Source organism: Phascolarctos cinereus, unplaced genomic scaffold (genome assembly GCF_003287225.1).
Source record: "Phascolarctos cinereus isolate Bilbo 61053 unplaced genomic scaffold, phaCin_HiC Scaffold_726;HRSCAF=1367, whole genome shotgun sequence".
NCBI lineage: Eukaryota > Metazoa > Chordata > Mammalia > Diprotodontia > Phascolarctidae > Phascolarctos > Phascolarctos cinereus.
Genome location: NW_027556098.1, coordinates 326,940,235 through 326,955,524, shown reverse-complemented (window position 1 = coordinate 326,955,524; position 15,290 = coordinate 326,940,235). Strand labels below are relative to the sequence as shown.

Sequence of the window (15,290 nt, the reverse complement as noted above, 5' to 3'; positions counted from 1 at the left end):
ATCTGGTACCTTAGTCCCAGTTTTAGTAGATTCTTATTTTATTAAAATAAGAAAAATAAAAGTTATTTTTTAAAAATGTAAAGGGCAGATGTCCTCTGAATGGTGAGCCACTGGTATCAACAGCATATGAGAAGCAGACTGGTACTTGATTTGGAGTCCAGAGACATTGCCTTAAATCATATCTCAAGTCTTCATTTCTGGATTTAATCACTCCCAGACTGAAGTTTATAAATTGGAGTTATTATAATAAATAATAGCATTGTTAATGAAATTATCTACATGGTAAAATTCATTAAGGAAAACTTTCTTTTAAAAAGAGAAGTATCTATTGCAAGGTTATAATAATTCTATTTTAAAAAGAAACAATCACAAAAACTAGTTTATTTTACGTTTTTATAAAACCAATTTTATTAACATATATAAATCTGTTTCTGAATCTTTGACATTGCCTAAGAATATATCTGAAAAGTATATGGGAGTGTGGAGGGAAGGAATGACACTATATTAATCTAATACTTTAAATTCTCTCTAATAGTTCATTTACATTTTTGCTTTCTGCAATCAAGTAACAACACAGATCTTTGCAGGAATACTGAGCAATGGGAGATATGTCAAAATAAACATGAAAGGGAAAATTCAAACAGGTCTCTTCATTGAAAGTGGTATCACTCACTGATTATGACCTTCTCATAAATATCCCTCCAGAGGATGTGATCTTTTTTGTCACTTTTCTCTTATCTTTGTTTGAGTCAGAAGAGTCATGCTCCTATGAACAACGGGAAAAGATTTTAAATAAAGTAACTACTTTAGCATAGACTTTCCCTCTCCCACCTTTTCCCTCAAGGGAAATATTCTTTCTGTACCAAAAGGAAAAGAAACATCTAATATTTATAGGATCTTTAATAATAATAATAATAATATCATTTATATAGTACTTCCTATGCACCAGGCACTATGCTAAGTGCTTTACAATTATTCTCTCATTTAATCTTCACAACAACCCTGGGAAGTAGGTGCTATTATGATACCCATTTTATAGGTGAGGAAAATGAGACAAAAAGAGGTTACGTGACTTGCCGAGAGTCACACAGCTAGTAAGTGTCTAAGGCGAAATTTTAACTAGGGTCTTCCTGACTCTAAGTACAGAACTCTCTCCATTTCACCACCTAATTGCTTCTAAATAAATGTTCAATTATTGTGCAAACCAAAGTAAAATACCAATTTTAAGTATTAAAACACATATTAAACTATGTGTTAAACTTAAACTATATTTAATATAAATATAAATAATATTTAACATATTAAACTATATATTCTGTTAGCATATAATATTTATTTAACAAAATGTTTAATAAGTACCTACTACATTGTGAAAGATATGAAGACAAAAAAGTCATTAGTCTCTGCCCTCAAGAAGTTTATCATCAAACATCAAAGATCAAAGCAAATCATCAAATTCAAGGAATTTGAGAACTGGAAGTAACCTCAGGCAGACACTGAATCCAACCCATACCCAGTGAGGGGTCATTCAGTCTTTTCTTGAAGACCTCTAAAAAGGGGAACCTCACCAGCTCAAGAGACAGTACATTTCACTTTTGGATAGCTTGAATTATCAGAACACTCTTCCGGACATTAAGCCAATTTTTGCCTCTTTTTGAGACTGGGAAAGATGATGGTATAATAGGGAATAGTAATAGGGAAGTTTTGAATGGGAAGGGGATCTGAGGGAAAAGATACTGAGTTGTTTTGAATAAGTTGCCTTTAAGATGACTATGGGTGCAGAGCCAAGATGGCAGAGTAAAGGCAGGGACCCATCTGAGCTCTCCTAATACCTTTTAAAAACAGCTCTAAACAAATTCTAGAGCAGCAGAACCCACAAAAAGACTGAATGAAACAAATTTCTAGCCCCAGACAACAGGAAAGGTATGTTGCACCAGCATGAAAGAGGAGTGCAGTCCAACTCAGGCTGCACCAGGATAGACCAGGCCCCAGCAAACGTGGAAGAGGTCTCCGGGGCAACTGAGTCACTGGCAGCAATGGCAGTTTCTAGACAGCTCAGCCCACAGACACCAAAGGCAACTTGGAAGGTCAGTAGAAAAGGTCTGTCACACTTGGATGAGAGCGCAGCACAGGCCACACCAGTACATCATGGCCCCAGCAAACCAGGAGCAGGCCTTGGGAGTGACTGAGTCAGTAGCCGTGGCAATAGCTGCTTCTGGAGCTCTCAGCCCAGAGATGGTAAGGGGGTCGAACAACTGGTCAGGAGGAGATTACAGGGGTCTCTTTGCCATCGCTGAGGCAGGACTCTTTTGCTTTGCCCATACTCAGATCTGAGTCGCAGTCCTGGGTGGCAGTTCCAGGGTGAGAAAGAGAGCTAGCATAGCAGAGCTTGCAGCCACAGTGCAGGGGGGACCCTTGTCACAGTTCCAGGGCAGAAAAGAATGTTTGTGGCCAATCATAGACCAGAGCACAGGCTAGGAGAGGAGTAAACACCTATCCTTAGACCATACCACCTTGGAAGAACTAAAAACTTAGAGGTCCCTAGAAATATTTCTGAAAAAAGCCACACAAAACCCCTGAAGCTTAGGACAGTGCACCCTCCATCCTGGAAGCAGAGCCCTACTTTAATAAACAGTTAAAAATCAAGTAATGGGGGCAGCTAGGTGGCGCAGTAGATAGAGCACTGGACCTTGAGTCAGGAGGACCAGAGTTCAAATGTGGCCTCAGACACTTGACACTTACTAGCTGTGTGTCCCAGGGCAAGTCACTTAACCTCATTACTTAGCGTCCCCAGCCCCCCCCCCCAAAATCAAGCAATAGGCTGGGAAAATGTGCAAACAGTGGGAAAAAATTCTGACTATAGAAAGTTACTGTGGTGACAAGGAAGATCAAAACACTCTCAGAATAAGACAACAAAGTCAAAGCTGCTACATACAAGCCTCCAAGAAAAATATGAATTGGTTTCAGGCCACGGAAGAACTTAAAAAAAGGATTTTGAAAAATTTTTGAAGTAGAGGAAAAATTGGGAAAAGAAATGAGAGTGATGCAAGAAAATCATGAAAAACAAGTCAACAGCTTGGTAAAGAAGACACAAAAAAAATACTGAAGAAAATAACACCTTAAAAAACAGATTAGGCCAAATGATAAAAGAGGTACAAAAAGCCAATGAGGAGAAGAATGCATTAAAAAGCAGTATTGGCCAAATGGAGAAGGAGGTCCAAAGGCTCACTGAAAAAAATAAGTCCTTAAAAATTAGAATGGAGCACGTGGAAGCTAATGACTTTATAAGAAATTTTTTTAAAAAATTAAATTATAAAACAAAACCAAAAGAATGAAAAAATAGAAGACAATGTGAAATATCTCATTGCAAAAACAACTGACCTGGAAAACAGATCCAGGAGAGATGATTTAAAAATTATTGAACTGCCTGAACACCATGATCAAAAAAGGAGCCTCAACATCATTTTTCAAGAAATTATCAATTTAACGGGGCAGGTAGGTGGTGCAGTGGATAGAGCACTGGCCCTGGAGTCAGGAGGACCTGAGTTCAAATCTGGCCTTAGACAAGTGTCAGACAAGTAACACTTACTAGCTGTGTGACCTTGGGCAAGTCACTTAACCCCACTGCCTACCAAAAAAAAAGGAGAAGAAGAAGAAATTATCAAGGAAAACTGCCCTGCTATTCTGGAACCAGAAGGTGAAACAGAAATTGAAAAAATCTACCAATCACCTCCTAAAAGACATCCCAAAATGAAAACTGCTCAGAATATTATAGCCAAATTCCAGAGTTCCTAATCAAGGAGAAAATACTGTAATTCAAGTATGGTGGAGCCATAGTCAGGATAACACAAGATTTAGCAACTTTTACAGTTAAGAATCAGAGGGCTTGGAATATGATATTCTGGAGGCCAAAGGAGCTAGGATTACAACCAAGAATCACCTACCCAGCAAAACTGAGTATAATCCTTCAGGGGAAAAAATGGATATTTAATGAGATAGAGGACTTTCAAGCATTCTTGATGAAAAGACCAGAGCTAAATAGAAAATTTGACTTTCAAATACAAGAGTCAAAAGAAGCATAAGAAAGTAAACAGGAAAGGGGAATCATAAGGGACTTATTAAGTTTAAACTGTTTACATTTCTACATTGAAAGAGGATATTTGGAATTCATAAGACCTTTCTTATTATTAGGGTAGTTAGAAGAAGTGTATGTAGACAGAGGACACAGGTGTGAGTTGAATATGAAGGGATGATATCTAAAAAAATAAAATTAAAGGGTGTGAGAGAGGAATGTACTGGGAGAAAAAGAAAGGAGGGGTAGAAGGGGTAAAATTATCTCGCATAAAAGAGGCAAGAAAAAGCTTTTACAGTAGAGGGGAAGAGGGGGAAATGAGGGGGAGTGAGTGAACCTTACTCTCATCAAAACTGTTTCAAAAAGGGAATAACACACACTCAATTTGGTATAGAAATCTATCTTCTCCTACAAGAAAGTAAGAGGGGAAGGGAATGGAGGGGAGAGGGTGATAGAGAGGGTAGATTAGGGGAGGGGCAGTCAGAAGCAAAGCACTTTCGAGGAGGGACAGGGTGAAAGGAGAGAGAGAATAAAATAAATGGGAAGGGAGGAAGAGCTATCAATACTAACTGTGAAAAAAAAATTTTGAAGCAAGTTTCTTTGATAAAGGCCTTATTTCTCAAACACACAGAGAACTGAGTCAAATTTATAAGAATAAGAGCTATTCCCCAATAGATAAATGATCAAAAAATATGATCAGTTTTCAGATGAAGTAATTAAAACTATCTATAGCCATATGAAAAAAATACTCTCATTATTGATTGAGAAATGCAAATTAAAACAATTCTGAAGTATTACCTTATACCTATTAGATTAATAGGACAGAAAAGATACGTGACAAATATTGGAGGGGATGTGGGAAAAATGAGACATTAATGCACTACTGGAGCTGTGAACTGATTTAACCATTCTGTAGAGCAATTTGGAACTACGCCCAATAGGCTATAAAACCATGCAACACCCTTTGACCTAGCAATGCCACGATTAGGTCTGTATCCCAAAAGAGATTTTTAAAAAAGGGACAAAGATCTGTATGTACAAAAATATTTATAGCAGCTCTTTTCTGGGGGCAAAGAATTAGAAATTGAAGGGATGCCCATCATTTGGGGAATGGCTGAACAAGTTGTGGTATGTGATTATGATGGAATACTATTGTACTATAAGAAATGGTGAGCAGGATGCTCTCAGAAAAACCTGGAAAGACCTGCTTGGGCTGATGCAAAGTGAAATGTACCATGTACAAAGTAACAGCAATATTATAAGATGATCAGCCTTGAATGACTTAGAGTTCTCAGCAATACAACAATCCAAGACAACTCTTAAGGACTTATGCTGAAAAATGCTATCCATCCCCAGAGAAAGAACTGATAGTGTCTGAGTACAGACTGAAGCATACTTTTTTTTTACTTTATTTTTCTTGAGGTTTTATTCCTATGTTTTCTTTTACAACATGACTTATGGATATGTTTTAGATCACTACACATGTATAACCTATACTGAATTGCTTGCCTTCTCAATGCTGGGGTGAGGAAGATAAGGAGGGAGGAAAGGAGAGAATTTGGAAATCAATGTTTTAAAAATAAATGTTAAAAATTCTTTTTCCATGTAACTGGAGAAAAATAAAATATGAAAAATTAATTAAAAAATAAAACAATCAGCAAGCATCATCTGTAATGGGGATAAGCTAGACGCCTTCTCAATAAGACTGGGGTGAAGCAAGGATGCCCATCATCATCACTATTATTCAATATTGTACTAGAAATGCTAGCTATAACAATAACAGAAGAAAAAGAAATTAAAGGAATTAAAATGGGCAATGAAGAAACAAAACTATCACTCTCTGCAGATGATATGATGGTATACTTAGAGAATCCTAGAGAATCAACTGGAAAACTACTTGAAATAATTAACAACTTTAGCAGAGTTGAAGGATATAAAATAAACCCAAACAAATCATCAGCATTTCTATATATTACCAGCAAAGCCCAGCAGCAAGAGACAGAAAGAGAAAATTCCTTTTGAAATAACTGTAGACAGTATAAATTACTTGGGAGTCTACCAGGCAAGACAAACCTAAGAACTTTATGAACACCATTACAAAACACTTTTCACACAAATAAAATCATATCTAAACAATTGGGGAAATAATTAATTGCTCATTAGTAGGGCAAGCCAATATAATAAAAATGACAATTCTACCTAAGTTAATGTACTTATTCAGTGCCATACCAATCAAACTACTAAACTACCAAAAATATTTTATAGAGCTAGAAAAAACAACAAAATTCATCTGAAAGAACAAAAGGTCAAGAAAATCAAGGGAATCAATGAAAAAATATGTGAAGGAAGGTGACCTAGTAGTGCTGTCATTCAGTTGTGCTCGACTCTTCGTGACCCCATTTGGGGTTTTCTTGGGAAAGATATTGGAGTGGTTTGCCATTTTCTCCAGCTATTTTACAGATGAGGAAACTGAGGCAAATAGGATTAAATGACTTGCCCAGGTTCACATGGCTAGTAAGTATCTAAGGCTAGATTTCAACTCATAAAGAGGAGTCTTCTTGACCACAGACCCAACATTCTTATTCACTGAGCCTCCAAGCTGCCTGGTGTAGGCAGTACCAGATCTCAAACTGAATTACAAAGTGGTAATCATCTAAATAATTTGGTACTGGCTAAAAATACAGTAGTAGATCAGTGGAACAGATTAGGTACACAATACACAGTAGCAAATGACCATAGTAATCTAGTGTTTGATAAATGCAAAGCTCTGGGGGCAAGAACTCATTATATGACAAAAACTGCTGGCAAAACTGGAAAGCGGTTTCGTAGAAACTAGATACAGACCAGCATCTCACAACATATACTGAGATAAGATCAAAATGGGCACATGATTTAGACATAAAGGGTGATACCACAAGCAAATTAAGGGAGCATGAAATAGTTTACCTGTCAGATCTATGAATAAGGAAAGAATTTATAACCAAACAAGAGATAAGAGAACATTATGAGATGTAAAATGGATAATTTTGATTGTATTAAATTAGAAAGTTTTTGTACATACAAAACCAATGCAGCCAATATTAGAAGGAAAGCAGAAAACAGGAAAGAAATTTACAGCAAGTTTCTTTGATAAAGGCCTCATTTCTCAAATATATAGAGAATCAAGTCAAATTTATAAGAATACAAATCATTCCCCAATTGATAAATGGACAAAGGATATGAACAGGCAGTTTTCAGAAGAAGAAATTAAAGTTATCTGCAGTAATATGATAAGATGCTCTAAATCACTACTGATTAGAGAAATGAACATTAAAACATCTCCAAAGTACCACCCCATACCTATCACACTGCCTAACATAACAGAAAAGGAAAATGACAAATGTTGGAGGGGATGTAGAAAAATCGAGACACTAATGCACTGTTGGTGGAGCTGTGAACTGATCCAATTATTCTGGAGAGCTATTTGGAACTATGCCCAAAGGGCTATCAAACTGTGCATAGTCTTTTGATCCAGTAATAACTTCTACTAGATCTGTATCCCAAATAGATTTTTTAAAAAAAGGAAAAAGACTTATTGTACAAAAATATTTATAGCAGCTCTTTTTGTAGTGGCAAAGAATTAGAAATTGAGGGGATGCCCATCAATTTGGGAATAGCTAAACAAGTAGTCATATATGATTGTGATGGAATACTACTGTCCTACAAGAAATGACAAGCCCAATGCTTTCAGAAAAACCTGGAAAGGCTTACATGAACTGATGCAGAAAGTGAAGTAAGCAGAATCAGGAGAACACTGGACATAGTTACAGCAATACTATAAGATGAACAACTATGAATGACTTAACTATTTTCAGCATTACAATGATCCAAGACAATTCCAAAGGATTTGTGATGAAAAAGGAAAGAACCGATGGAGTCTGAATGAAGATCAAAGCATACTTTTTTCTTTACTTTATTTTTCTTGGGTTTCATTTTGTTTGTTTATTTGTTCTATGTTTTCTTTCACAACAAGGCTAACATGGAAATATGTTTTGCATGACTGCATATTTATAACCTATATCAAATTGCCTGCCTTCTCAAGGAAGAGGCAGGGGAAGGAGCGAGGGAGAGAGAGAAAATTTGGAACTCAAGAAATTTTTTTAAAAACAAATGTTAAAAATTATTTTAATATGTAATTGGAAAAAATATTAAAAACAAACAAACAAACCACAAAGCCTTATTATCGTTTCATGACGGTGATTTTTACCTGATGTGGTATGGGAAATATAAATTAGTTCAAAATGAGCTCACCATGGAAACAACATTGTTGAGGTGAATTTGATCCACAGGGGTTTGACGGTGACTGGCCTCTGCTCGGCATTCATCCAGCTGACACTCTAGTTTCTCTCTACGTAATCGTTCACCTTCCAATTGGACCTGCAGCTCTTTGATCATCCTGTCCAAAACATAAACCAAAAACGTTCATGTCTACAGTCAATACACAACTATATTTGTGTGAGAAAGACAAGGACCTTTAATGGAGGCAGCAGGAAGGCAGGTCAATGGTTGCCAACTGCTCCTGTCTCCCAGCATTGTCGACAGTCTCTTTAAGGCAGGTTTCTTCATCTTTTTTAATATCACGCACCCATTTGGCACGGCAAAGCCCATGTACTCCTTCTGAGAATGTTATTAAATGCTTGAAATAAAATATGTAGGATCATAAAGGAAACTATATTGAAATACAGTTATCAAAATATTTTTAAAAACAAGTTTACAGACCTATAGGTCAAGAACCCCTGCCTCAATCAATGCTTATCACCCAAATTTCAAGGTAACTGGTATAACCTAGGTGCTGATTAGGGTACAATGAGGGGTGAAAGGAATTCACTTGCTATAATTCAGCTAGGAAGGACTCACAAAATTTTAGAGTTGGAAAGAGAAATTTCCACTATAATAATACCCAATAAATAATCATCCAGGCTGGTTTGGAAGACCTCCAATGAGAGGTAACTTACTACCTCCCTGAGCAGTCCATTTCACTTTTGGATAGCTCTTGTTATTAGAAAATTCTTCCTGACATCAAGGAAGTCAGAGGATATGAGCTGAAATCCTGCTTACTATATGCGTGACCTTGGACAAATCACTTAATGTCCCTGGGCTTCAGTATTCTCAACCGTAAAATGAAAGGGTTGGGCTAAATGACCTCTGAGGTGGATTCTAGACCCAGATTTATCATCTTACAGCCATGATCCTCTGATATTCCACCTACAGCTCCTGGATCTGCCCTCTTCAGTCAAATAGAAATAGTCTACTCCTCTTGCACATAAAATTACTTCATACGAAGATAGCTATTTTATACCCCAGCCCCACCCGAGTGTTCACTTCTCCAGGCTAAACAATTCCAATTCCTTCAACCATTCCTTCTGTGGCATGGACTCAAGACCTTTCACCAACCTGTTGCCCTACAGATGCTCTCCAAATTATCTATGTCCTTCCTAAACTCTGGAAACCCAAGATCATACACATAATTCCAGAGGAGATGTGATAAGGACAGAGTACAGGCACAGCGTGGGTCACTGAGTGCATACCAACATTGTATGGGCTGTTTTGGCTGTCTTATCGTACTGCTAACAAGGACAGCACAAGGAAAACACACTCAATCCCCTGTGCCATTTTCAGATAAACTTCTACCTGATCCTATCTCCCCCATCTTGTCCTTTAAAAAAAAAAACTTTACATGGATCCCTATTGAATTTCATTGTCAATCAATCAATAAACATTTGTTTAGTACTCTCTAGGCACCAGGCACTAGGGATACAAAAACCAAAATCACACAGTCCCCACCCTCATAGAATTTATATCCTACTGGGGAAAGGGAAGCCAGTATGTACATATTTAGAAGCATACACAAAATACAAAGCCATTTGAGGGAAGGCACTTTGTGGAATGAAGCAACTGGGTGGCACAGTGGATTGTGCTCTGGGCCTGGAGTCAGGAATACCTGAGTTCAAATCCTGCCTCAGAAGCTTACTAGCTGTACGACTGTGGGCATGTCACTTCACCTTGGTTTGCCTGTTTCCTCATCTATAAAATAGGGATAATAACAGCACTTTATCTCCCAGGGTTGTTGTGAAGATTGAATGAGATAATTTTTCTAAAAGTACTTAAACACAGTGCTTGGCACACAGTAGGCACTTAACAAAGGCTTGTTTCCTTCCACACAGCAGGAGCCTAATTAAATGCCTTATTCATTCATTCATTCATTCATTCATTCATCCATCCATGCACTCATTTGTTTCACTTCTTACTCAAAAATCTTCACTCTCTCTCCTATTTCTCCCAAGATAAAATACAAACTCCTCCACCTGTATTTTACAGTCCTTTGCCTTTCTTGTGTGACCTTGGGCAAGTCACTTAACTCCATTGCCCAGCCAAAAAAAAAAAAGTCCTCTGCCTTTCCAGAATTATTACACTCTGCTTCTGTTCACATTCTCCACATTCCAAACAAATCAAGCCTTCTCCTAACTCCATATTTTCTCTCCCACTTCTGTTCCTTTGGATAGGTTGTAACCTATTTCTAAAATTCACTCTCTTCTTACCTAGAAATCTTTTACAGTATCTGGATCCCTTTAAGGTTTATCTCAGGTATCACCTCCCTGTCAAAGTCTTTCTTAATCTCTCCAGATTTTAGTGTTCTCTTGCTCTTCAAATTGCCACCTATTGTCTATGTACACGTTGTATCTCTGGAAAATGTAAGCTGCTGGAAGGCAGGGACAGTTTCATTTTTGTGTTTGTATCACCAGTGCCTACATAGTAGACACTTAACACTTGCTGAAATATTAGAATCAGAATTAGGGATTAAGTGTTGTCATTACTATAAGGAAAAAATGCAAACAGAATAAATTCAAGAGAGAAACCAAAGTTTTTCAGGGGCCCATTGTTGATATAAAACAAAGCACCCTAAAAAATGATTGACACTCTGCATGGACAAAAAAATCCCTTTGAAAATTATTTGCATTGTGCTCTAAATCACTATTGACTAGAGAAGTGCAAATTAAAACAACTCTGAGGTACCACCTCACAGCTATCAGACTGGCTAACATGACAAAAATGGGAAATGATGGATGTTGGAGTGGATGTGGGAAAACTGGGACACATGCACTATTGGTGGAGTTGTAAACAGATCCAACCATTCTGGAGAGCAATTTTAACTATGCCCAAAGGCTATAGAACTGTACAGACTCTTTGACCCAGCAATGCCACTGCTAGTTCTATATCCCAAAGACATAAAAAAAGGGGAGGAGGCTCAGGGAAGGACCTATTTGTACTAAAATACAAGCAAGTCTTTTTTGCTGTGGCTAAGAATTGGAAATCAAAGGGATGCTCATCAATTGAGGAATGGCTAAACAAGCTGTGGTACATAATTGTAACAGAATATTATTGTGCTATAAGAAATGACAAGCAGGATGATTTCAGAAAAACCTGGACTTACGTGAACTGATGCAAAGTAAAGTGAATAGAACCAGAAGAACATAGTACACAGTAACAGCAATATTGTCCAATGAAGAATTGTAAATAACTTAACTATTCTCAACAATACAATGATCCAAGACAATCCCAAAGGACTAATGATGAAGCAAACTCCACAAGAAGAACTGATATTGTTTGAATACAGACTGAAGCATGCTATTTTTCATTTTCTTTCTTTCGTTCTTTTTCTTCTTGTACAAAATGACTAATATTAAAATGCTACATGATTGCACGTGTATAACTTACATCTTGCCATTTCACGGAGGGGGAAACAAAGGATAGAATTTGGAACTCAAACCTTAAAAAATGTTAAAAAATTGTTTTCGCATGTAACTGGGGGAAAAATTACACACACAGACACACACACAATCATTTGTATCAACATCACTATTGCTTACAACACTGGTCTTTGAGTCAGAGATCCAAAATCGTAGTTCCACCATGGGGTAACTTCACCTATGAGTGAACCTCAGTATGCTCCCACAGAAAATGGAGATAATACTAGCACCATATACCTCATAGCATAGCCTTGAAGAAAACATATTGTGAACCTTAAAGTGCTATATAAATGCAGGCTATTAATATTCCATTAAGGTCTATCAAAAACTTAATAAACCTAAAAATAAAGGTCTGACTTATGCTTTTTAAAACAATCAAGGGAAACTGAAATCTATTTACACCACTTAGGAAAGTACTGCTCCCAGGGGCAGCCAGCTGGTACAGTGGATACAGCACTGGCCCTGAAGTCAGGAGGACCTGAGTTCAAATCTGACCTCAGACCAAACACTTGTCATTTACTAGCTGTGTGACCATGGGCAAATCACTTAACCCCAACTGCCTTAAAAAAAGAAAGTACTGCTCCCATGTGAAATACTTTGCAAAGCTTCCTGTTTGATATCAAGATCATATTGGAAACATTACCAATGGCTATAATGTGCATTTTACAAATAGAAAGAGGTTTCTCTAAAACCCACATCCTTGTACTAGAGTCAGAGCTTATGTGTAGGTAGAAAGAGTTCCTTCAGGAAATGACTTCAAAGTAGTCTGGAAGGCCCTGCAGCCCTACCTCCCACCCCCAAATATTTCTTCTACTAGCTTCCCAGGATCTGAATCTTCACAATTAGTAGTTCAGATCTTTGTCTTTAGACCTTGTCTTGTTTTAAAATGCAAAAACTTCTGAATGAACACAGTTAATCCTTATCAGTATTTAAGTTTCATATGAGTGTGTCAGCTCCCTTTTTGAAAGCCTATTTGACAGCAGAAAGAACTAGGAGGTTTTCAGAAGACTAGGAGAGAGACCAGTAACACCAAGGTGTGAAAAAATTTAGAAAGGGCAAAGTAGGGTGGGGAGGAAGAAACCTCAAAACAACTCAGCTTGGTTTGCCAAAGTCTGTATTAAAAGAGACCGTGTTCTCCCACAGGAGTCTGGAAGCTGCTAACCAGTGGACTTTGTAACCCCTTCCTCTTACCTCCACTCTTCCTAGAACAAAGGCAGGCAAGTTAGTAGTGGGAAGAAAGACTCACTACCCTTACAGGTTCATTCCTCTCATCCTCTAGCAGCAACAATCAGAATCATGGTATTAGAACTGCCAGGATATAAAAGGTCACCTACCTGAGCAATGCATGAAACTACTTAACATAATAAATTAACGGGGGAGGAAGGGCAGGCCGTGAGTCACAGGACAAAGAACCAGATAAGGGCAGAACAATGAGAAATGAGGGCCATGGTGATAAGGAAGAGGAAAGGTGAAAGATAAGCCACTGCTGGCCTCATCCCTTATAGTCAACATCTATACCCTTGGTGAGGGATAGGAGATGGGAAAGAGAAACAAACAGCCCAGGGAGACTGGGGTAGATCTCTGGTTATAAGGTAATCACCCCATCATCACTATGCAAGGGTTCTTTACATTCTTGTCATCCAAACTGTAGTAAGGCCCTGCTATATTACAGCTTAAAGTTAAATTAGAGTTCTTGAAAAATAGCAGATTATTATCCTTTATCAGAAGTGTGAGGAAATAGAAAGGATTAAATCTAATACCATTTTAGTAGGTACAAGGAAAAATTGCTAGTCAACAAGTCCTCAGCTAGCATTTGGAAAGGTATCCAAAAACTTTTTAAAATGATTGATCCCTGGGGACATTACCTTCTAGACTCTTGATCTTCTTTCTTCTGTTTTATGTCTCCTTCTGATATCCCTCCCAGCTGTTTAAAGTTACTTTCAGCAATTTCTAGAAGTCGTCTCAATTCTACAACCTTTTCATAAGCTCTTTCTGCAAAACAAATGTGGTGTTGTAACCTTGATTAGGTAAGGTCTAAATGCTCTTCCTTAGGATGCTAGACCAACAAAACAAAACACAAATAAACAAGCAAAAAAACCCTATCCTTACATTATGTGGTTGCTGTGGTCCAAGTATTCTGAACACCTCAGAATGTTATATAAATGTGGGCTATCAGTATTATTATTACATAATACACTAAGCCTAAAGATGGACCATGGCTAACACATCACCACCATAATTTATCTGCTGCCTGAAGCAGAGAAACTGTGTGAAATAAAGTATTATCTCATCAGTACCTATCAATCTCGTTCCTATTAATGTTCCCTGTGACTCTATGGGACTTCCCCAGTTCTCACTAATTACCATAAACACTTTTCCCACCTCCAGCCTTGTCCTTGGATTTGTTACCCTAAGAACTCTGGCTTGACCTGTTTATTTTAGCAAACTGGGATTTGGATGCTGCCATCTTTCTCCTGAAGGATTCTTTTGCTGGAGCCCAGTGAATCTATGTATTTCCCTGCCTTATCAGCCCCATTATCCTCCACTACCACCACTATCACTCAGAAGACAGGAGACCATGTGACAAGTGCTTGTCTAGAGAATTAAAATTTTCCAGTTGAACAAGAAGAAAATATTTCATGGAAATTATAAAAATTGGTCTGATGATAGTACTGAGAAAGAAGGTTCCCCTGATGGTTTATATCAACAGATTTGCAGCAACATTACCCTATACGGCAAGTTTCCCTAAATATCTTGCTCATTTTTAATATAAATATTATTTTAAATACCAATATTGTTAGTATTATAAATGCCAATTTTGAATACTTGTATTTTCAAACTTAAAATTAATTTTTTTAGTTTGTTACAAAAAGTTAAAATCTCTGACATGCTTTTTCAAAACATAGGAAAAGTGGGGGCAGCTAGGTGGCTCAGTGGTAAAGCTCCAGCCTTGGAGTCAGGAGGACCTGAGTTCAAATCTGGTCTCAGACACTTGACACTTACTAGCTGTGTTACCCTGGGCAAGTCACTTAACCCCGACCGCCTCACAAAAAAACAAAACAAACAAAAAGAAAAAAAAAACAGGAAAAGTCATGAAATGAATGAAAACATAAATTAAAAATACAAAAATGTAGAATGAATTTGGGAAATTATTATTATATAGATCTAAGAGAGATCATTAAGTCTGTCATTATGGGTGGGAATCAAATAGCAGAAGACTAAAATTACTTTAATAATGTAAAAAAAGTTTATAAATTAAGAATGGATAAAGTATAATTTTTATAACTCCAAATAATACTTTACAATGGAACATAAACAGGTATGTAGAAAGAGGTACTTACAATTTAGACAGTTTGATTCCTAATGTGCTCCCACAATACTCTCAAAATGAGCTCTGGATTTGGAATTAGAGAATCTGGGTTTGAATCCTG

At 37.3% G+C, this 15,290-nt stretch overlaps 1 protein-coding gene across 3 annotated transcripts in view; it reads right to left on the bottom strand.

Annotated features, from left to right (window-relative positions):
• Positions 1-379: 379 nt before the first annotated feature.
• The window catches only part of ANKRD42 (ankyrin repeat domain 42), a 75,987-nt gene continuing 61,076 nt past the window's right edge, over positions 380-15,290 (bottom strand). For all 3 annotated transcript variants that reach the window (XM_020993706.2, XM_020993707.2, XM_020993709.2), the window contains 3 exons: positions 13,725-13,851; positions 8,363-8,507; positions 380-766 (listed from right to left, as the gene is read on the bottom strand). In XM_020993706.2, the coding sequence (XP_020849365.1) occupies positions 677-766; positions 8,363-8,507; positions 13,725-13,851 (362 nt within the window). In that variant the 3' untranslated portion in view covers positions 380-676. The remainder of the gene's footprint in view (positions 767-8,362; positions 8,508-13,724; positions 13,852-15,290) is intronic.